General features: G+C 44.0%; 2 protein-coding genes and 1 long non-coding RNA gene across 4 annotated transcripts; all 3 read right to left on the minus strand.

The window, feature by feature from the left end:
- Positions 1 to 392: 392 nt before the first annotated feature.
- On the minus strand, positions 393 to 8,148 carry LOC143485179 (uncharacterized). The gene is made up of 5 exons (XR_013122802.1): positions 7,711 to 8,148; positions 3,406 to 3,555; positions 2,320 to 2,512; positions 2,023 to 2,076; positions 393 to 1,301 (listed from the first exon to the last, which is right to left on the minus strand). It is a non-coding gene; the product is annotated as an uncharacterized LOC143485179 (long non-coding RNA).
- Positions 8,149 to 11,470: 3,322 nt separating this feature from the next.
- Positions 11,471 to 16,212, minus strand: LOC143484830 (coiled-coil domain-containing protein 42-like). 2 transcript variants are annotated; one of them, XM_076983782.1, is made up of 7 exons: positions 14,986 to 16,212; positions 14,701 to 14,800; positions 14,366 to 14,461; positions 13,941 to 14,141; positions 13,470 to 13,691; positions 12,614 to 12,778; positions 11,477 to 11,870 (listed from the first exon to the last, which is right to left on the minus strand). In XM_076983782.1, the coding sequence occupies exons 1-7, from the start codon at positions 15,036 to 15,038 to the stop codon at positions 11,778 to 11,780; spliced, it is 930 nt and encodes a 309-aa protein (XP_076839897.1). In that variant the 5' UTR covers positions 15,039 to 16,212; the 3' UTR covers positions 11,477 to 11,777. The 2 variants fall into 2 exon arrangements, with proteins under 2 accessions (XP_076839898.1, XP_076839897.1); XM_076983783.1 differs by lacking the exon at positions 13,941 to 14,141 and having other exon boundaries at positions 11,471 to 11,870.
- Positions 16,213 to 16,350: 138 nt separating this feature from the next.
- Positions 16,351 to 20,822, minus strand: sdf4 (stromal cell derived factor 4). The gene is made up of 7 exons (XM_076983781.1): positions 20,595 to 20,822; positions 20,050 to 20,388; positions 19,659 to 19,795; positions 19,085 to 19,198; positions 18,776 to 18,934; positions 18,302 to 18,477; positions 16,351 to 18,193 (listed from the first exon to the last, which is right to left on the minus strand). Exons 2-7 carry the CDS (start codon positions 20,349 to 20,351, stop codon positions 18,017 to 18,019), a joined length of 1,065 nt encoding a protein of 354 aa, XP_076839896.1. The 5' UTR covers positions 20,352 to 20,388; positions 20,595 to 20,822; the 3' UTR covers positions 16,351 to 18,016.
- Between the last annotated feature and the right edge of the window lie 1,059 nt (positions 20,823 to 21,881).

A 21,881-nucleotide genomic window follows, 5' to 3' on the forward strand; every position in this document is an offset into this window, starting at 1 on the left:
CCAGTGTTTTCTAGGCTGCTGATTGTCCAGTAAAGGAGCTATTTGCACACTTATAATGTGACACAGTGTCCCTCTTAGTTTGTTAGATTAGTTAATGTCTTTCCGGACAAATATGTGTAATGTTTGGTGAACAGTGACACATGCTAAAGCAGGGGCATGAAACACACCTAATGAGTGCTCACTCGTTACACTACACACAGCATTTAGACACAATACTTATGTGCCACATGTTCCTTCGGCAATTGTAATGTACAGATGAACAACAAAAACAATGTATTTGAACTACAGAAACAATTTTGTCATCCAACTCAACAAATGCTTCCTGAACATTAGAACATTCAAGTTACAAATACAGTAAAGGATACACAAACAAGACTAAGACACTCCCACCGTTTAACCACAATATTGATTTAATATTGAATATTTTCTGCCAGTTTTCTCAAAAAGCTCCTCATGTTTCGTACACTTCAAACACCGTGTGCCTCAATGGTCTCTCGAGAACAACCGCTGGGTGAAGATGTGCAGTTTTAGTTTTAGATAGACCTGACCTGCCGAAATATTTTAAAATAGTGTGCTAGGGGCTGTGAATGGTCTCTGAACAGCACAATGGTCACTGTTCAGGGACGTGTTGAGTCCTATAGGGTCCAGTTAGCAACCTCACAAGTCCAGGAGAGGCACTGTGGCTGCACTGTGGTGTTAAAAGACAACTTCAGAAATGGAGTGTCCCACCCATCCGTCACCCACTCTCACGTCCTGGTCCAGCTTCAGGTCTTCTCCTCCTGCCAGAATACCGGCCAGTGATCAGCTGCTCTCCCGAGACTTATACAGGTGTGGACGTTCCCAAGATTACACCTCACAACTTATACAGGTGTGGACGTTCCCGAGATTACACCTCACAGTTTATACAGGTGTGGACGTTCCCAAGATTACACCTCACAACTTATACAGGTGTGGACGTTCCCAAGATTACACCTCACAGTTTATACAGGTGTGGACGTTCCCAAGATTAAACCTCAGTTTATACAGGTGTGGACGTTCCCAAGATTACACCTCACAGTTTATACAGGTGTGGGCGTTCCCAAGATTACACCTCACAGTTTATACAGGTGTGGGCGTTCCCAAGATTACACCTCACAGTTTATACAGGTGTGGGCGTTCCTAAAAATCCCCTGAGGAAACGGCACATCATTTTACATCCTGCTGTCCCATGACATTTGTCAGTTTAATTCTAAATGCTACTTGATATACATGCAGACAATTCAATAATCCTCTTAGGAATGTGTCCACACTGCCACATACACCTGAAAAAAAAAACATATCAAATTCAGTCTTGCAAAGTCTTGTGACTTGAGTGATCACGAATGATTACAAATAAGCACGTAACTAAGCAATTCTCCTGGCTGTATGGGAAGGGTGACAGCACGCCAGAAGTTCGCCATCTGCTGCTAGTGGCTTCCTCCTGAAACAAGTAATCAAGAATAGGCTGTACTACTAAGAAACAACCTATCCTGGATTACTTGAACCAAGAAGAGGCCAAAGGTTTGATTTCTGAGGGAAAAACAGCATCAGGAATGAGGTATAACAATTAAAATAATTATAACATTTTACAGTTGTAAAAAATATAATTAAATGAAAAGGTGCAGCTACCGAATAGCTGAAACAACAATCTTCTCAAACAAAGGACTGGTATCGTTGATTAACGATGATTACATTTGCATTTAGTTTCATGTACTGTATATGGTTCTAGTCAATTCCTCGTTTGTCCAGTAGAGGGCGTACACTGTCCACACTTGAATTCAGAAAAACAGTTGTAGTGTGTCTCCAGGCACTTCCCATTTGCGCTCACTGTGTAAGCTAATAAAAACACCAGCCCACTTGCAGGGGATTACCAGTCTCTCAGCTCTCACCAGCACACGCACAGAAACACACAACGACGGCCATGTGCACACGCACACGCACACACACACACACACACACACACACACACACACACACACACACACTTTTCTTATGAAGTCTTACCTGGTGTGGTCTCCTTAGTCTCCACAAGCACAGTGAAACCTTCACTGTTATAGGCTAGGGACAGGGTAAGGTAAATTAATTAGTAATCCCCATGGTAACGGAATGCTCCATGTATATATAACTCCATGTGCACGTTGGAAAGTACAAAGTAAGTTGTGATCAAGTGTTTACTGGGGCTGTGCACTGGACTGTTTTCTGTTTTAATTATTCAATACAAAGATACACAAGTGAGTGCTACTGCAAAGGGGGTGATAGTATTGTGACTGACAGGGTCAGGACCTTAACCAGGTTCCTCACCTCATCCAGGCGTTTGGCTACACTGATCCCTGCCCTGATCCCGAGAGGTCATCTGTTCACGCAGGGACCTGCAGTCACCACGAAGTGTTCACAGGTCAGTAGCAGACAGTCGACAAACAGCGTACATCACTGCCCTGAGTAATGTGTCACCTTGTCACGCCAAACGAGCCCGGCATGGCGTTCCCTCTCCTTCCTGAAAGGAGAGAGAACTGTGAAAACCGGGGACCTTACCGGATCCGACCGGAACCACAGATAGACCGACTCTCGTTTCAGCACCCAGCTCCACACTGAAATGATAGCACTACCCTGTCTGTACAATTCCTTGACAACTGAATTGGAGCTGCTGTCTAGGTTTAAAAAAAACAAAAAAATGGTGTGCAGTCTGGGACTTCTCTGCTTGGTACCGTCATGTCTTCTCTGTCCAAAAATTCTTTGAGATTCCTTCCAGTGAGACAGACAGTCTTGTGGCTTAGAGAGGATCTGCTCCATAGGACAGAAAACCCAGCCAGCCAATCAGAGGACTCGTAGCATCTCACCACTCTGCAGGTGGCCGGTGTGCGAACACAACTCAGTCATCCGAAAGTTTGCGAGGAACCAACAGGTAAACTGGTGGCCAGTAGAACCTCTGTTGGTGCTCTGTCGACAGCACTGGTAAGAGGCCACGGCGTAAGGTGTAACCCAGCCTCAACACGCTGCTACGGCCAGACCAGAACCAGCGCGCCATTTACAGACAGTTAAAGACTGCTGTCCTGAATTAGACCCAGTGTGAATATTTGAGATCAAGGTACACCCTAGTGTTTTTCTGATTATGGTGAAATACGAGTGAAATGTCATGGGGACCTTCTATAAGCTTCTCCGCTTTGATATCAAAAGCTAATATAAAAGATTTGGCTGTATACACGGCATTAAGCTGTTAAATTATGGAATTGTGATGAAGGGTAAGGGCCTTAACCGTCAACACACCAGCACACAACACACTCCCTAAAGCATCTGATAAAGACAAACTATTTATGCTCCACTTGCAAAAGCTTGCTAGAGAACAGATCGCTAATCCAACAAATTTCGTTTGCACGAAAATAAAGCTACCTTGGCAACGGTCCCGTTGTCCTCGAGCGCTAGCAGAGCATCATGGGAAGGCGCAGAATGCTGTGGGGCGGCGCGCGTTCATAAGAGTTCTTCCAGGATGTTCCAACTTCCAAGCTTTTCGGTGCAAGGCAGTCACCTGACCTGACGGAGCTTGAACAAAACCACAAAGAAGAACGTCTTTGCAAAGATGCTGCATGTCCGCAGGTCGTGGCTATCAATTAGATTACGTAAAATGACAGAAGTTAAAAAACTAGAAAGAGAAAGCTAGTAGTTGTAGTAGACTCTGTTAGTTATCGCCAACACAGCAGGGTCAAACCCCTTTCAGAATGTGTGACCATTCAAATGGGCAGCTATTTCAAAACACAGGGTTACTTGGTTATCCCAGTCTTAGAATACATTTACTATTAGTGTATGTGATTATCCCAGAAGAAAGGTTGTTTTTTTTTTTTTTTTACTTTTCCCAGGAGTCACGGCTATGGAAATGTACAGGCCGATGGTGTCCATGAGGGTACGCTGCCCAGAATGAGAATGAAATGTGGGCTTCATTCTTTTCAAGCATCGAACGTCGACATCAAAAATCCTCCTCTTTGCTTGGCTACTCTTCTCCTGCACAGCAACCGAAAATCTGTTTTAAATGAGGCTGCTGGCCAGGGTTGGTATATGTTATATAATCACAGAGGGCGGGAAAGCCCACACATTTCAGATGTACCTTCAGTGCACAACACACACATGCACGTACACACACACACACACACACACACACACACACACACACACAAACCACTCCCGCCATTTCATCACAGGAGAGTCTGGCAGGAACGAGCCCTTGCAGTACATATACCACAAAGACGGAGCTCGCAGGCGTGGAAAGACGACCCGGGTTTTGTTACACGACTTGTGCGGCAGGCTCTCAGCTGCATGACGGAGGGCTTATGGCCTTTAGCAAAATTAAGGTCTCTGCCATATTTGCGCTCGCAAATATTTGCATCAGAGTGAAACGTGAAATTGTCCGGACATGCCTTTTGGATTAAACAGTAGGTTAAAAAGAGAGTCCAGAGAGTGTCCCGAATATCAAAGAGCTCCATCTCTACAGACTGCCGTCACACTGCCGTTATTTGAAGAAACTGTTTACTCATTCCTCTGATAGAATTTTAATACCGTTAACCCAGATTTCTGTCTCCTGTTATTCCATCCAAAAATAAGGTACAGACCTAGTGAGAGAAACCTCACTTTGTGCTCCTGTCCTGTGTCTCCCTCAGTCCCCCCTCCACATTTCTACGTGGAGCTCATGTAGCCATATGAATCATCTTATGTAACATACAAGCGCTGTGTACAGCGGAGAGGGGCTGAGGTTAAAATGGCCTCCTGCATGGCAGTTCAAAACTCCTGGTTTGTGTGTCTGTATATATTCATTGATGAAGCCGTGCTTGATGGATAAAGGACTTGGGTAATGGGGGAAAAGGAGAAGGATCCGAGAACTCTAGAGTCCTTGAAAGATTTGATATACACAGATGGAGGACAATTGCACAATCGTTAGGAGCACTGGAGGGAAGGGGGGGGGGGGGTAGTGGAGGATTTCTGCTGTTCTTGGAAAGCCTGTAACAGGCGTTGTACAGAAACATCAACTCTCTCTACCAAGTAAAAAAAATTGATTAACTTTAGTAGATTGAAAAAAGCCACCCGAGTCCTTTGCATCCCACCCTTATTGTGCCAAGTGGTTATCTGACGTTACGTGCGTGAGATGCAGGACATTTCAAACAAGTTCTGAATTCCCAAGACATGCTTCAGAAGATCTCAGTGATTTAAAGAGTGGCTGAAATGTCTTTGTCAAAAAATAGATAATCAGGCACATCACTGACTAAAGGTTACCAGTCTAAGATTTAAATAATCATATGGTAGCATGACACCATAAATATCCATACACAATTAAAGCTAGGTCTAGTCTATGCTAAATTACCACTGGTCCACACTAGTACCAACAGTTAAAAACAGCACAATTAAGAGTTTCCAGAATGTAAAACCACAATTTATAAATATTGTAAGCATTACATGCATCTCCCCATGCAAAAAGTCACAGAATACATCAAATTAAGTAAAATTGTCACAAGTTCACGAAATGTTCAAAGCATATCACAGTGACAACGTAATCCAAGACGTTACCACTTCTGATGTAACTCCTCGACTGCATACTTCAGTGTACTGAGTTTCATTTGCAATACTATGGAAAATAATCTCACTTATACTGCAATTACTTGTTATCACATTAACACAGGACAACACAACCCGAGACTCACAGTCGACATGTCTGTTCATCTACACTGACAGCTGCTAAACTAAAGAAAACTCAGAACAGCAGGATTCCTGTTAGGCAGATAAGTCAAGCAAAAGTCATGCCTATCTAATGTCCTTTACCGCTATGCCACTGGGAATGCCTTGACTTTTGGGTTAACTAAAAACACTGCTCGTCAAGTAATGGAAGATAACCATAAGAGACAAACACAAAGAAACGCCCATGTGTGTGTTGTACGCTTAGAATTCATTTTGAAGGCACCTTTTACACAGTTTAAAAAAAGGGTCAATTAATCACAGGCCAGTTACCTCAGAGTCACTGAGTGACTAAACTAATTACTGTAATGCCAGGTGTTGTTGTAAAGTGTATTTCTGCCATTTCAGGGGGAAAAATGGTACTAGAAGAGAAATAACACCAGACCAAGGGCATTTCTCCACACCCAACACTGCTCAACCTTTATTTACACAATCCCTGTTTCATTAGTCTTGACTGTCAGACTATGTTAAGCGAAAACAGACGTTGTATTAATATTTTATACCATCATGACTAAAATCCTCAATCGAAGTGAACGTCTATGACTGCTGTTAGAAAGGACTTGGGTCTTGTCTGGAAGAAGTCTCTCCACATGGCACATGCCCTTATCCCCTAGAGCCAAAAATAGGCCCCGAAAGGTTATATGTGGCTTTATATAAAATACCCGAGAGCAAGTGCCGAATTCTTAAAGCAAATGTTAATAAAGCAATATAATAGTCCTGTAGTCTGCCATTAAACTGCACATAGTGCCACGAGGCCACGCGCGTGCCGCGAGCGACTCCCGCGCTCTTAATTCCGTTGTCGTCGCTCGCGAGCTTCACGTTATCGTGAAATGGAAGCCTGATAAATATATGGCACATGTATTAAACTTATTGTTAACCCGTTAGTCCTAACACAATCGACACTAAATGCGTGCAATAAATGACAAATAACATCGAAATGTCTTGATAAGGTTCAGAAAACCATACAGTAAAGACTACACTGAAACGATGTATTATAACTACAATGTGGTGTTTAAAGCTAACGTGGGGTCTGAAAACCTTACAAAACAAACAGGAAACTAGGCAAAATAGGTAATTACTGTTCGTTTTGAAATCCCATAGCATATATCCACACCAAAACAACAACTCACAACAACACGCAGCGGGCGGCGGGCGGAGGGCGTGTGCACACGGGCGTGTTTGTGCATTCCACCGCGACACCTTACACGTCCACGCTTCTGCTGGGCTTACATTTGTAAAGTCAAAGTTTAGGCAATACGAAAATAAATTAATTTCAAGCAATGCATTACGCTTGAAACGAATGCATTAAAAACAACAGCAAAACCCCCCCCAAAACCAAACATGCGCTACAACGTTGTGAGCATACATAAAGCGGGGTGAATTTGAGTGACATTTTGTTTTAAGATCTCAGGGGAGGAAATGGTTGATCTGTTCACAGATCGATTTATATGGGGGAATATGCAAACGTGCGATAACATTACGACAGGAAAATCATAAACAAACCCCAAACACTGTGCCGAGAGTAACAATTCGAGTCGTTTAATCTGTAAACAACAACAAGCCAGCGAATCCCAAACAGCCAATCAGCAGCGGTTATGCCGACGAGGACAACAAGACAAACCAGGATTAAAAAAACGTTACAAACATTACTAATGAAAACATCTTAATTTCGCATGGGTTCAACATGCATTGCACTATTTGTAGCGTTATGTTTGCTAAATTCCGACGGTAAACCAGTGCACTTGAAAAAGAGTCAACAACTTGCGCTGTTTGGAGGCATCGAGTGCGTGCAGAACATTACACGCTCGTCTCCAGCCCACGGAGCTGTCACTGCACGGAACATCTTCAATGCACAAACCAAACAACATATACAGCCTAAAGCGTAATGGACCAGAGTGGACACGGATGGAGCGAGTGGTCAAATCCCCGTTGACAGCTGCCAAGCCCGTCAGGTCTGAGCGCCTGGCCGTGATGTCCTACCTGTTTTGCACCACAGCTCGTCCTCTGCACTTGCGTGATGACAGAAGTTTCCATCCAACACACGCACAAGCCTCCACATCCAGCCCGTTTTGCGAACTCCAACAGTAGGTCAGCATTCGGCTAGATTAACAACCGACGGGAGCCTACTTACAATAAATAATCTCCGTTCCGCTTGCGATAATAATAAAAAAAAAACCCTATAAACAAATTTTATATCTAGCCGACTTATTCGCGCCTTCTCGTCTACATGGGAGGGGCATCACACTGTTTTGTTTCTCTTATCAACTATTATTTTGGGTACGCGACCTAATTTGCACAAATCGCCCGTATATTTGTGCGCAGCCCCCTATACTGTGGCCAAAGCTCTCGGTTTTGCTTCGACAACATGGAGAATCCAGGCGACTGTAGCAAAACAAGCGAGGACATGGGGCAAGGTGGCCGGTTTCAAGTTCCCCTTACTACAGATAAACAACCTCATGACTGGGCTGTATTCAAACGCGACTACATTATACAAACCTGCCGAGTTTTTACTCATTTTATAAATCCATATGGACTAGAAGTGAAGTATCCGATAGGAAAATAAAAGTATATTATTTTATTCAGCCATTGTTTTGCTTTCGATGGGGATTCTTTGGGGCGCCTTGAAACTGCTGCTCGTTTCTGATTGGATGTCGGGGAAGTGGGAGTAGTTGGACATTTTTCTCTGCTCCACACACACACTCCACATTGAAAACATTCCAGTGCTGGTTTTGTTGCGTATCGGTCAGAGATAGCGGTTACACTACACTCATTACATTATCTGAATATTCATTGCATTATAAAGAAAGGGTATAGCAAATAATAATTATGCCCTTTGCGTTAAAAGTTCCTTTATGTTCCTCCAAATGATGTTTTTCAAGGCGAGTCTACATGTTGTTGTCGTGTTGTTGTAAACCTTGTTTACAATAAATGTATTTTAGTTTAAGGTTAACATTTCTACGGTATAATTTTCATTCATCATCAATACATAAAATGTATTTATACAACAACAGCAAAAAAATTTTGCATTGTATATTACTTTTGTTGAATGTCAAAAAAATAAAGAATAATAAGTTGAACTAATGATATTTTTATATGCGTGTCTGGTGACATTTTCTGAATGAACCTCTGTGCATTCTCCTGGAAATGTTGCAACCCCTGTTAAAATTGTATCTTACAGCTATCATCATTTCAGACAACATTTAATACACCTTGTTCCCCTAATTCCAAGCTAAATTATTTAGTTCAGTGCACCACAGTTCAATTACGGTTTATCAGCTCCACAAGTGTCACGTGCCAAACATGAAGATGTCAGGTAGAAATATTCATACCTATTACGAAGAGCTGAAGGAAGAACTTTGGTATGTAAGAACGTGAAGAACATGCAGACGGCCTCAGCCAGCGCTGCTTACGCAGTTAGCTGTGTAGTGCTCAATAGTGCAAATATAACATAATCAAACACTGGTCAGAATAGACACATGCAAGCATATAGTGTGTGGAAGTCACATTTTTAAATTTTGAGATTAAATTCTAAAGGAGTCTTGCAAGGGCCACAGGTTCATTTGCATGGCAGGAGCCGCTAAAGATTTTTGTTTTGAGAAAAAAAAAAAAAAAAGACGCCCAAAAACAAAACCCAGGCTTGGCTCAGCCTACACCTGGACGGGGGTGAGAAGATCCAGCGCGTGATGAGGAGACGGAGGACCAGCAGCAGGCCTTAAGGAACCTCTAAGGCTGCACACCGGTTCCTGTGCAGACCCAACAGGGACCGGTTCTATACCACAAAACGGAGACGTAAACAAGGAACAGGAGCACTGTTTACATTCATAGTTTCCACGAAATGGAAGCTGTGTGGACACATAGCTAAAATTGTCATGAGTGAAGGGAGGGAGAGAGAGAAGAACACCCCAGAGAAAGACACAGCACTAAAGCACAGCTCATTATGGTATTACTTGGGAAACGTAGGAGACATATGGTAGGACGACTCTACACGGGTGTGTATAAAGAGGCAGAACTGCATTAAACAGGCAGGAGCATCACGGAAGCACGTTTGGATCTGTTTATAATGCCCCATTTCACTAGGCTGTCAACTCCGTGGCGCCCTGAAGTTTTCAGCCCTCTAAACTGTGCCTCCCTGTAAAACCAGCACGACTGTACGAGCTGATAAAGAGAATCAACCATAATAGGGAAGTATATCTCCAATATTAACCATGATAGGGAAGTAGGTCTTCAGAAGCTGAGCTGGCCTCCTCCGCTCTTTAGACATTCATACACCCCAGCAGCCGAGTTTCCCTAATTAGGATCCATTCTTTATGAAGGCTCCAGGGTCCATTTATGCTACCAGGTGTTGGTATGTTGGTTTGGAATGTAGACACTAGGCCCACACAGAGCGGCTCTCCTGCGGCCCGTGACCTCACGAGGCTCCGCCTCCTGTTTGTCTAGCTATCTGCTCTCTGCGTTATGCTCCTGACTGAAGTCCACAGGTACGCGGCGTAAGAAAGGTGGATTAATGAGTACACACCTGTGAGAGCGCTCCCTTTAAACGAAGCCTTTCTCTTTTTTCTTTTCGCAGCGGTGCGGTGTAAAAACACCCTGCTGGTTCTGTAGAACTATCTTATTGACACACTAGAACTGCAGCCAGGTGCACCTCACAGGACGGTACCTCTCGAGTGGTGCTGTAGGCGCTTACTGGAATACATACGCCACTGTTACGAGGGAGAAACGGCGAGCCAACAGTAACAACTACGTGAAATAAACTGGTGCCGGAGAAGCGCGTAAGGGCATTTGCATTCCACGTTTCCATGGTGCACCCTATAACCAGCAGTGTGTCGTTACTGAACACGCACTCACAACCTTACACTCCTCTTGTTATTCATGAAACTCACCAATACTAAGACCAATGTTACGATATATATCACCCTATTTGTATGTGTACACACATTTGAGTTGTGGAACACAAGATATTTTACACTCGCACTGTATTTTAGTAATTTAACAGGATATGAGCTGCTTGTACGACCTCTGTGACACGCACTCGATGACCTGCACACACACAACGCAAACGAGAGAACAGCTTGGATTGGCCAAATCTGAGGTTTCTGTAGGGCTCGGGCTCAAATCTGTGGCCATGTGACTTACAGGAAGGGGAAGAAGACCCCCTCCTCCTCCCCTCCTCCTCCCCCTGATTCTTTCTGCCTGCCTCTCTCTCTCTCCCTCTAAGATCTGCCCCTGAGTGGCCCCTGTCGGGCTCTTTTTCCAGGAAAGGGGCCCGGTGGACAGGCACTGGGGCCAGTGTCGGGGAGATCCTGGCTCATTGAGAAAAACAAAAACAGAGAGGGGAGGTGGGAAGACTCCTTACTTACATAACAGCCTCCAGCAGGAGAGGAAGAGAAAAGCCAGCCCTTTCCCCCACCGCCACCAGGCTAAAAACCCGTCAGCCTACTCTGCACGCACGCACACACGCACACACACACACACACACACACAGCCACACCCTATAGTGGAGCAGGGAGGAATGTCATCAGCTGAGTAGAGTGCTTTTAAAGGAAGACAGCAGTGCGTTGCTTTCTTCACGTTGTAAGGAGAAACGGGAGAAGCAGTTCTGTGTACATGGCACGGTAAAGACTGAAAGGCCCATATGGTATTAACTCCATTTAATTCAGCTAAAGCCCCAGCTGGGAGCTGCCACTTCACAGTTTCAGAAACACTTATTATCGGGTAGCTGTAAATGAAATGGATTCCTAACACAGACTGAAAAACATGAAAATACATGAGCATTTTACTGACTGTATGTACAGTTAATAAGAACATGACAACAGTCGACTCTCAAGCTTAGGACTGTTTTAAAGCATCACTGGCGTTTTGATGCCACCTTGTGGAAGAAAGTGGAATATGGTGCAGAATACAAAGTTTGTTAGACAAGGACAAGAGATCTTTACCATGCAGGCATTAAAAAGACAAAAACACCTTCTGCTTGTTGCCTGAAAATTGTTGCTGTATTTTAAACAATAGATAAATTACTACAATGAACAGAAATTCTCAGATAGCAGATTTCACTTCAGGAATCCTGGTCGGTTAGACACGGCTGTTTCTGTTTGACTGACTTCTTCCCAAACATAGATCAGATCTAACAGGACGTCCTGAATCTACCAGTGAAGAAGAGCATAACATTATAACATTACACCATTATAACATTGTACAATTATATAATTATATCATGATACCATTATAACATTATACCCTTATACAATTAGAACATTATACCATTATAACATTATACAATTATATCATTATATCATGATACCATTATAACATGATACCATTATAACATACCATACTATTATACAATTATAACATTATAACATGATACCATTATAACATTGTATAAGGGTATAATGTTATAATGGTATAATGTTCTAATTGTATAAGGGTATATTTAGAACATTATACCATTATAACATTATACAAGTATATTATTATATCATGATACCATTATAACATAATACCATTATAACATACCATACCATTATACAATTATAACATGACACATTTAATACATTATACCATTATATCATTATACCCTGCTGAATAAACACACTCCTCATCCTTGGTGAAGCCAGACATTGGGTGAAGCCAGAACACACTACACTGCTACCTTGCTTTTTGCTTTTATAGTGTAAAAAATATATACTAATATCAATAATATCAGGGTCACACATTTTGAAAAGTAATCAAGTAATGTTTACATTTGCAAGACGTGTGTAGTACTAATTTACATTTAGCTACACGAGTGCTCGTGTGGTTAGTCTCAGAATCAGAGCAGTGACCTGCCACCATCAAGGCTGAGAGTCAAACACACACTGCCCAGTGTTTGGTGTGAGGGGTGTACCTTATCCAGCTGTTTGAGTGTGTCCTCCGGGGCAACAGGCATCTCTTTGGTGTCATTAGCCCTCTTGCACACAAGCTGGTACAGGTTAAGGGTGGCCATCTTGATTGTACCCAGAAGGAGTGTTTTTTTAGCGGCTGTGTTCTGAATGTGGGCCCATCTTGACTCCTGATTAGAGAGAGAGCAGAATATTGGCAGTGAGTGACCCGTCACTGATCAGGAATCAGTCTCGATTAATAAAGACACGGGACATTTAGGGGTGTGGGGCGGTGCGGTGCAGTGTGGGGCGATGTGGTGTGGGGCAGAATGAGGTGGTGTAGGGCTGTGTGGGGTGGTGTGGGGCAGTGTGAGGTGGTGTGGGGCAGTGTGAGGTGGTGTGGAGCTGTTTGAGGTGGTGTGGAGCTGTGTGGGGTGGTGTGGGGCAGTGTGAGGTGGTGTGGGGCAGTGTGAGGTGGTGTGGGGTTGAGTGGTGTGAGGCTGTGTGGACTGGTGTTGGCTGGTGTGAAGCGGTGTTGGGGCACAGTGAGGAAGTGCGGGGTGGTGATGAGGGGTGTGGGGCAGTGTTGGCTGGTGTGGGGGGGGTTGTGTCACGTGGAGTGGGGTTGAGTGGTGTGAGGCTGTGTGGGGTGGTGTTGGCTGGTGTGGAGTGATGTGAAGCGGTGTTGGGCACTGTGAGGTGGTGTTGGGTGGTGTGGAGCTGTGTTGGCTGGTGTGGAGCTGTGTGGGGTTGGGTGGTGTGGGACAAAGTGAGGCAGTGTGGGGCTGTGTGGGGTTGGGTGGTGTTGGGTGGTGTGGGACAAAGTGAGGCAGTGTGGGGCTGTGTGGGCAGCGCTGGCCTCGTCCTCTCACTGCGTCTCACCCAGATCATTCTGTTGGCGTGGACCTCGTCCAGCTCTCTCTGTAGCTGGGCCAGATGGTTGTTGTACTGGACCACCTTGTCACCGCCCTCTGTGATCACCCGGGCCAGCTGGCCACGCAACTGCTCTACGCGGTCCTGATTCTGCTCTGTGGTGCGCACCAGGACCTCCCGCATCTCACACAAAGTCTCGTAGCGGGACATCACCTCAGACACATCCTGAAACTAACAGGTCATCATCACCCACTAATTATTATCCTACTTCAACACTTTTTTTTTTACCTTAGTGATCAAAATAAATCAGAATTTGGTCACTGGGGTCCAACAATGTCAATTCAGATCTTCATACAATGAATGAAATGTTTTAATTCAGGACAGGAGACATTTTATTAATTCATATTCATCCATTCACATTAATGGAGCTTTATGTCTATACAAATAATTATGGGATGTTGAATATCTGCTATGACGAACCTGTTTACTGGCCTGTACCACTTTATATAAATATTCGGGGTAAATCGCGGTTCTCCTAACGCGGTTCGCCAGCTCATCTCTCTCTTTGATTAAAGATTTCATCTCCTCCTGCATGGCTAGCAGCTCAGCTTGTTTCTGATTGGTCTGTTCCCTTTCTCGTCTCGCCTTCTTCAAAGCTTGACAGCGCTTCAATTCGTTCTCCTGCACAGACCGAGGGGATGACGGCAGACAGATCTCTAGCTAACAACTACACCTCTTCAACAGGGCCTACAGCCAGAACAGTAGGAAACTGGTCATGGGCCCTGCAGGTTCAAAACTGGGCACGCCTGGGATTCCAGCTTTACGTTCTGCTGTAACAAAATACAGTACAACATAAAGAAAAAAGAAAGCAAATCCCAATGCTATATAATGTAGGGACACGGCACCTTTAGGGTGTTGTGCAGGTGTTCCTTCATCTGGACCTTCTTCTCCTCCAGCACCTCCCGACGCACCCTCAGCTCCTCCAGATAAGACTCAAAGTGCTGTAACCAGACGCCCCGCAGTAGCTTCAAAATCACCCAAGTGAATCCTTGAAGTGTCACGCGATACGGTTTACGAATCACCGAAGTGTCATTCGATATGTCTTATAAATCACTGAATGGTCATGCGATATGCTTCATCAATCACCGAAATGCGTCAGTTTACGTGTTATTTATCTCTTCAAAACAAATCAAAACACTGATTGGGCATTTAAGAAAAGTCCAAGGCCGTGTTGCCTTACAGCTCTCCGCTGTATCATGGAGTCATGAACTTCCACATTTTCCCGTCTCTTCTGGAGAAGACGAAGTGGCAGCGACAATCTTGTGGTAGAGGTGGTCCGTCTGTCAACACCGAAAGCTGATGCGTCAATGGACACGTTCTTGACAAAGTCATTAAAAAAATCTTTCATCACGTAACGTATTCTGAAATTTGAATAAACGTTTCTATTTGCCAGTAATAACAAAATTGGATTTCTATTGGATTCAAGTTGAGGTGAAAATGCTGATGAAACAGCGTCGGTACTTACACCACCTGGTCAAGGAGATTTGCCTCAAAGTAGCTTTTGCCGTACTCTGACATTCTCTTCACAGGTTAATAAAACTATATGTTGATGTGTTGTGTATTTACTTAGATATGTAAAATCTGTTTGCTTGTTTTATTTTAACACAACAGTTGTCTCATAGCAACAACTTTGACAGTTAGAATGCTCAGTGTAAAAATAGACAGATGCAACAAGCAAGCAAGATTTCATTCAGCTGGCTGTAAAGAAACAATTGGATTTAAAAATGTGTATTGATAATTTTTCTCCTCATTCTCTGAGCTGGACCACAGCCTTGCACAAAGCAAGACATTGTCTTCAGATATCCATGAAGATCTGTGTGGTTTTAAATATTTAAAATTGCGCGAACAATATACAGATATACCTTTGTCGCAAATATGGTATATTCAGCAAATATGACTTCTGATTTCTGCGCATTTAGGGGTTACCTCACTATCACACTATCCAAACCTATGCGCATGAATATGGAGTTGCCTCTCACTTTGGACTATGCCTGGCTTTATTATTTTTGTAAGATTCTGGTGGGTGTGGGAATCTGAGCCCGTTCAGTAGAGAGCTTTAGTGAGGCCTGGCTCACGATCGATGTTCCATCTCATCCCAGAGCTGCTCAGCGGGGTTGAGGTCAGAGTTCTCAGCAGGTCACTGGACATCTTCCACATCAACCCATGTCTTTATGGCCTTCCTTCCACACAGGGGCAGTTATGTTGGAAGAGGAAAGCACATTCTTCAAGCTGCTGCCATGAATTTGGAAGCATATAATTGCCAGAAACATCTTTGCGTACTACAGCGTTAACATTACCCTCTATTGGTGTTTAGGGACTTGGGCCAAACCCTGAAATACTTACCACAGTGCTTCCTCTAGTGAACTATACTACTGGCTCTTTAATACCTGGTATGCTGTCTTCTCCTGGCCTCGCTAAACCCCAGCTTTCGTCCGTGTGACTGCTCAGTGTGGAAGTGTGATTTATCCTTCCAGAGGACACGTTTCCGCCACAGCTCACGCCGGCGTGCACTACAGCTCTCCGGCGTGTGAGATCTTCACCGTGCAGCTGTAGAACCACCGAAACCCAGATCGTGGAGCTCTCGTTACCGCCCCAGAGCAGACACCGCACCCCTGCTCTGTGGTAAGGGTGCGCTTTAGTGAGACCCGTTCCACTTCCACCGTAAATCAACGAAGAAGGAATGGTCCAACTTTTAATGCTCGACTTTACATATTTATCAGTAGTGGGAGCAGCACACACACCTGGACTCGATATCTAGCTCAAGAAAGCTGCGATACCTGCTCACTACTGTTGCATCACAGAGTCTTAAAGACACACTTTGACAGAAGACTCACAATAGCATTTTTTAATGCGTAAATTGCAATACAATGAATTTCAAAGCTTCAAGATACTGAGCAATCTGAAGTAAAGGATGGACACATGGCTCAAACGAATGGCTGCAAGTCGAACATTTCCACAGGATGAGGGCATTAGACGCTCGACGTGCTGCACACGCATGACAAATTATAATCATGCACAAGGAGGTAATACATCAGCCATAAGGACAGAGCACGGGAGGCGAGTCCTATTCAAAGCAATCTAGATTTCAATTCTCTTAATTTGATTGACACTTACATGAAGCTGTTTGGATAAATAAAAATACTGCCAATAAATACTCCGATTTTAAACAGCAAGTGCTGAAAGAAGCAAGGCCAAATTCCACCTTTAAAATTCAGAAGGCATGTCCATGCAGATAAATGTTATTTACATTTTTGACATCAGATGAGCTCTTTTTAAGGGAAGAATGGGGAAAAACCAAACCAGTATTGCATTAGGTTTTCTGTTAGGCAACATAACAGCAAGAGTTTCAAAGCCACTGCACAACAGACTCAAAGATGCAACTCGTCGTGCAATCTCCCAAAGTTCCTAGCACCTGCTGATGAGACACAAGATCACGTTAAAAACACCCAGCTGGTTCTGGACCAAGCCCACTTCTCCGAGACCTGCTACCAACACACTTAGAAATGAGAGATCACAACGTCCCAGGCACACTTTTAAATGCTCTGTACCTCTCTGGAAAATTAGGCAGATTGATGGACATTCTCTATGACATGAACCAAGCAGCTAACAGTTAAGGGACGTCTAAAGTATTATTAAATCGTTAAAATGTGCAAATAAAAAGAATATTGGCCATATGAGGCTCGCAATATGTTTCTCCCCGGTTATGAAAATGGACATATTGCTTCTTTACTACATTACTAGGCATCTTTGATTGGACTGCAACAATTTTACAAATGCATAATCTATAAATACACATTTTACACACTTTGTTTTAGCATTAATGTTCTTTTTTTTAAGCCCTTGAACTTTTAAAACAGTAGATGCCCTCAGTTCAAGATGTAAATCCTGGTGAAGCCACTAATTTTAGTACATTACCACAACCCTGGGTCAGAATCAAATTTGTATATATTATGGCATTTCCAAAGAACTTTCTTATTTACATTACTTAATGGATTCCCCCCCAATCATCCACCTAAGATAAACAAAAGCTATAACTCAAAGCAATCTTTTCCTCTCCAAACTCCTGATATACATACACATCTCGAAATATGAAATATCACTCCAATGATTCGGGAAAGTGACACAGTGTCTAGAATGTCTAAAAAGCCATGACACACAGAGCTTGAGAGAGTGGCACTATAGCAGAAGGCAGAACCTGACAGATGAAGAACCAGGAAGGTCAGAACCCCCAGAACGCTCTACACCGGAGACATAGGAAAGGCTGAACATGCAACATTCCAGATATCCTTTCAAGCACCACACACACACACACACACACACACACACACACACACACACACACACACACACACACACACACACACACACACACACACATCTATACGCCAATCCAAACCCTGGCAGGAACAAACGTACCCAATCCACGGCAGTGTAAGTACTTATATCTGCCTGTGTAGCTGTAGGACGGAAGAGGACTTGATGGCTTTTGAAGTGTCCTAGAACTCCTCGTGCACATTGCGAGCGTAGTCCATCAGCTTGCTGCCAGTGAAGTACTCGCTGTACTTGAGAATCTCCTCCAGCTCCAGGCTGTGGTTCTGGTTCTCGTCAGCCACCGCAATCATCTGCTTGGCTTCGTTCAGGGCGTTGTACTCGTTCATGGGATCCATGTATTCCTGCGGACGGAGAGGGAGGCCGGGTGAGGAGACGCTCGCGGCTCACACAGGAACGCAGACGGGAGGTCTCAGCGTCATCTCGGGGAGAAAGACCAACAACGGACCCACCTCAAGCTCCTCCATGGTGACTATGCCATTATGGTTGGTGTCAATAACCTCCTCAAACTCCTTCTTCCGCTCACGGACCCAGTCGTCATCGATGTCCTGGGCTTGCTGGTTCTCCACAGTTCCCATGGGCAACGAGATGAACTCGGACAGGGTCAGTTCTTTGTTCCCGTCTTGATCTGATGTGAGACGGTAATTAACAGAACATAGGAAACAGTGATTCTGCATGACTGCTGACTACTGAATGGTCAAGGTCTGCGGACTACTGAATGCCTACATATTGTGCATGTACTGATTTTACTGAATACTTAAAGAACTGTGTGATGTGTCTCATTAAACTTTTATAGAAAAAAGGAGGACAGTAACCTGATTGCCACTGAAACACACACACACACACACACACACACACACACACACACACACACACACACACACACACACACACACGTCCGTCCGTCCGTCCGTCCTCCTGTTTACCCAGGTCTCGGATGATCTCCTTCACCATGTATCTGAGCATGCCCCTGCTGTGTTCAGGGTGCAGGAAGGAGAGAAACTCCTCCTCGTTGAGCAGCTGGTCTGCTGGAGGGTTATCAGCCTGGAACCAGCGGTCCTTCAGACTCTCCAACACCTCCTGGGCTGTGGACACAAGTCACGTCATATTAAGATGATTAATTGCACATTAATTTCAGTGCAATATCACCCAGTGCTACTGTGTGTGTGTTGGTGATGGTTAGAGGAGAGGCTACATGTGGTGGCGTCTGTGTGTGTCTGATGCATCTCACTCACTCTCCTCGTCCACTTTCAGTTCTTCGTTGTTCTTTATCTTCTCGGCCACCTCCTTCTCGTTGAAGCCCTTGCTGCCCAAAAACTTCACCCGATATTCATCCCACGTCACGTGACCTGAGAGCCAGCACAATTTGAGTGGACAAGGGAGAGAGGCCCGTAATCCGGTTTGAATAAGTGGCATTTAGAGTACATTCACAACATGATGTGGCAGTGTCAGCATAGCAAAAACGCCCAAGGCATGAAGTGAGTGGAGAAACTGGAGTATACCGAGCAAATTAAAACTGACAGCAGGAACATACACCCGTGTTAAATGTTATAGGACATAAGGTGTGTAGACACTGCTGTTAGCAATTACATTTTTGTCTTACAATGGGGTGCGAAAGTTTGGGCACCCTTGTTAAAAAAAAAAAAAAAAAAAAAGCAAAAAGCAAAAAACATCTCGAGAATAAAACCTATTTAGTTCACTGGAATTAAAATGTAAAAGGTGCATATTTACAATATGTAAGAAAAAAATGCCATATCCATATGATGCAATCTAAATAGTCGGAGAAAGATTGTGCCAACTGGGAGTTACCGTCTCCATCAGGGTCCACGGCCCGGAAGCTGAGCTTGTTCTCCCTCACAGCCTCCTGGAAGTGTTCTTCAGTCTTCTCCATGATCCAGCGCTGCATCTCCTTAGCACTCACACTCTTGTCTTTATTAAAATCCACTCTATCAAGAGAGGAGGAGGACATTTAAATCAGCAGGACGTCGGTAATGTCAGCATACTGAATGTAAGAAGGGCAGATTGTGCCATGGGAACTGGTGCGATTACTTTTACAATCAATCTACTACCTTTTGAAGGGGATTAATGCCATTAGAGACAAATTATGACCACGAACGATTAGCTCTGATCTTATAAACCTCCCTGAACTTCCAACAGGTTTCTGCAAAACCTGATCTGAGAGGAAACCAACTCCACCTACTTGGTAAAAATTTCAATCAACTTCTTGCGGCTCTTTCTGGGCTCCGAGTCCTCCTCAAACTCCTCCATCTCTTTCCCCAAGAACACCTCCTGGTGAAAGTCCTTGTTGAGGTGCCCGTCCATCTCCATCTTGACCCCGTTTAGATGGTCTGGAGGGAGGATCTCGTTGTCTTCTTTACTGCTCGGGTTCTTCTCTTTAAGGGCGGACATGTTCGCAGGCCGTGCGTGAACGTCCGTGGAGAAGACCACCACCACCAGGACGAGGAAGGCGCCACAGACACGACCGCTCCGGGCTCTCCACATGATCTCCAGCTTACAGCAGGCGAACTGATGGAGAACACTGTCAAATACAAATACGTAAAGCTTTTATTTTGCCAAGAGGGCATTAAACTCGCCAGATTATGGCTTTGATGTGAAGCACCGAGACATGGAAACAAGCCTGACCTAATCTTGCCATCTCGTTAAATCAACACTGCTGACTGTCTCAAAAGATGATTTAAAAAGACAAATGTGCCTTGTTGAGCAGTAGGAGACGACACCACCCACCTTACTGCGGCCGATCGGATTATAGGGCGCAGGTCCTGTACACGTGGCCGCTGGGGTGAGACGTGCGGAGTGAGTGTGCGGGGTGAGACGGTGGGGCGAGACGCGTCTGGGTGTGAGGGACGGAGGTCTGGACCACCTGTGATGTAAAGAAACGCGTTGCTTTCGCTGCTCAGGAAATAAACATTGCTGGTTTGGCAGGAAGAGTTTCACGTCTTCTTTTGTAGCGTCGATTTGCTGCGCTGAGGTGAACAGCGCCACCTAGCGAGGAGGAGGAGCACAGTATCAGTCACATTAGTAGTTAAAATTGCTTCCTCCACACACACACACACACACACACATAAACATACATACATACATACACACACACACACACACACACACACACACACACACACACACACACACACACACACACACACACACACACACACACACACACACACACTTCTTTTGCATCTCTCTACATGTGAGCAGTATTATCAGCATCATCTTTGTTCTGATGAAGTTATTCAACCGTATTCTGTCATTTTGCTTCATAGTTACACAGTGGGGTGAGTTTAGTTACTAGTTTGTATGCAGACATTTCTATAGATAACATAGTCAACGCTTTTCCTGGTGTTTTACCTCCCCCTTATGAATATAAACTACCACATTACACATGACATGGCTGATTGGTATCCTTTGTAATCAACAACAGAATGATGATTTGATTAACTCATCCTATTTTAATATTTAATCATATTGTACATTCAATCACCTATAGGGCTGATAAATATGAGGTTAAAAAATATTAAAACCTTTCATGTTTAATTTGAATAATGCTTATTAGACCAATTAGATAAAATACGGTGAGAGATTAATCCTTCAAAAAATAATTTGCATATATAGGCACATACGACTACGTAATTTATATTAAACATCTATAAAATAAATTTATTGAAAGTTGATCAACAGAACAACTCCAATAATGGAATGTTCATGTTTTCCTGTTTCCCCTCTTTTCTTTTTCTCTTCACAGCCTTTGTTAGGCTGCATCTGGAGTACTGTGTGCAGGCAAGTGTCTGCAGGACAAGCTCGCCTTGGAGATTCAACGCATTGGTTCACCTATGATTCCAGAGTTGAGAGGTCTGTCATATGCTGAGAGGATGGACAGACATAATTTGCTGTTGACACTACTTCCTCCAAATTCTGGCCTTGCCGATCCTTAATATAATCGCTTTATTAATCTTATAATAAAGATTCATGTGACTGGTGATGGCTGCTGGTTTGGGTAGCGTGGGAACTCTT

This window comes from Brachyhypopomus gauderio, chromosome 21, assembly GCF_052324685.1.
Source record: "Brachyhypopomus gauderio isolate BG-103 chromosome 21, BGAUD_0.2, whole genome shotgun sequence".
In the NCBI taxonomy this organism is placed as follows: Eukaryota; Metazoa; Chordata; class Actinopteri; order Gymnotiformes; family Hypopomidae; genus Brachyhypopomus; species Brachyhypopomus gauderio.

Bases quoted from the DNA above. Each gene is read 5' to 3' on its own strand.
- LOC143484830 (XM_076983782.1), bottom strand. From the start codon at position 15,038: ATGTCAGAGTACGGCAAAAGCTACTTTGAGGCAAATCTCCTTGACCAG. The intron at 14,801-14,985 runs GTAAGTACCGAC...CGGTGTTGACAG, and splicing joins AATCTCCTTGACCAGGTGGT to ACGGACCACCTCTACCACAA. The intron at 13,692-13,940 runs GTTCGTCATAGC...ATGACCTGTTAG, and splicing joins TGGTACAGGCCAGTAAACAG to TTTCAGGATGTGTCTGAGGT.
- sdf4 (XM_076983781.1), bottom strand. From the start codon at position 20,351: ATGTGGAGAGCCCGGAGCGGTCGTGTCTGTGGCGCCTTCCTCGTCCTG. The intron at 19,199-19,658 runs GTAACTCCCAGT...GCTGGCTCTCAG, and splicing joins CGTGGACCCTGATGGAGACG to GTCACGTGACGTGGGATGAA. The intron at 18,194-18,301 runs GTGGGTCCGTTG...CTCCGTCCGCAG, and splicing joins TCACCATGGAGGAGCTTGAG to GAATACATGGATCCCATGAA.